The sequence below is a fragment of the Buceros rhinoceros genome, unplaced genomic scaffold, assembly GCF_000710305.1.
Source record: "Buceros rhinoceros silvestris isolate BGI_N320 unplaced genomic scaffold, ASM71030v1 scaffold38162, whole genome shotgun sequence".
In the NCBI taxonomy this organism is placed as follows: Eukaryota; Metazoa; Chordata; class Aves; order Bucerotiformes; family Bucerotidae; genus Buceros; species Buceros rhinoceros.
In genome coordinates, this window is record NW_010401309.1 from 1 (window position 1) to 1,012 (window position 1,012).

The 1,012-nt window shown below is 54.7% G+C and overlaps 1 protein-coding gene across 1 annotated transcript in view; it reads left to right on the forward strand.

The window, feature by feature from the left end:
- Window positions 1-92: 92 nt before the first annotated feature.
- MAST3 (microtubule associated serine/threonine kinase 3) overlaps window positions 93-1,012 on the forward strand; it is a gene marked incomplete at both ends in the record, with an annotated part of 7,157 nt that continues 6,237 nt past the window's right edge. Inside the window, one exon of the mRNA XM_010132225.1 lies at window positions 93-185. Within this exon, the coding sequence (XP_010130527.1) occupies window positions 93-185 (93 nt within the window). The remainder of the gene's footprint in view (window positions 186-1,012) is intronic.

Sequence of the window (1,012 nt, forward strand, 5' to 3'; positions counted from 1 at the left end):
CATTTTCCAGCCACTGGGAAGTGATTTGCCCCGCCGTGCCCTGCAGGAGCAGCCTGTGGCACCCCAGGCATTGCACTGGGGTGGGTGTTGAGGTGACTTTTCCCCCTTTCTCCCCGCAGCCGGGAACAGCCCCTTGGACAGTCCACGCAACTTCTCCGCCAGCACCTCCGTCAACTTCCCCTTCGCCGCAGGTGAGCTCCCGGCCCCCTCCCAGACCAGAATATTAATACATTCTCTAATAACCATAATTCACCCCCTGGGACTGTTCTGTTGAGCTCATGTGATTTGTGTTGATTTTTTTTTTTTTTTTTGTGCTGTTTGTTTCCCTGATTTTTGGGCTGCCGTTCGGTAACGTGTTCCCATCTTTCAGGGTGTAAGAGTTTCTATCAGTAAATCTTCTTTTTTTAGAGAGAGATTGATCTCAATTGATTTTTTTTTTTTTTTTTTGTGCTGTTTGTCTCCCTGATTTTGGGGCTGCTGTTCGCTCTGCCGTGACGGGTGCCTCCCACCGCCCCAGCCATGCTCCTCGGACTGACAGGCGAGTACTGGGGCTGCGCTGCGGGGAGTCGTCTGCTCCTCATCGGCACGGCCCCTCTTCGCATGCATCCTCGGGTGGGGGGTTTTGCTTTCGGGCTCCCTGCAGCTCCAGGAGCAGAAATGTCCCTGTTTCCATCACACCAGCCCTGGTCACGAGCTCAGGCCAGCTCCAAGCACTGCCGACAGATGCTCGACAGATGTCCAGGGACGGATGCTCAGCCAGGTCCCTGCGGGGGCAGATCTTGCGGCATCCCCTCCCCAGCCCACGCTGCTTGAGACGCAGACGCCAAAATCCTGTTTAACTAATGAATTAATTGCCCACATGGGGGTGGATTTTAACCCATCGATCATCACATGGAAAAAAGCTGGAGGCTTACAGATAGTTTTCACGCTCAAAACAGAGCGAAAAGCCAAACTGCAGGGCTGGGGGCACACGGTGATGCCGGTGCCGGATCCGGCACCCTGCCAGCTACCA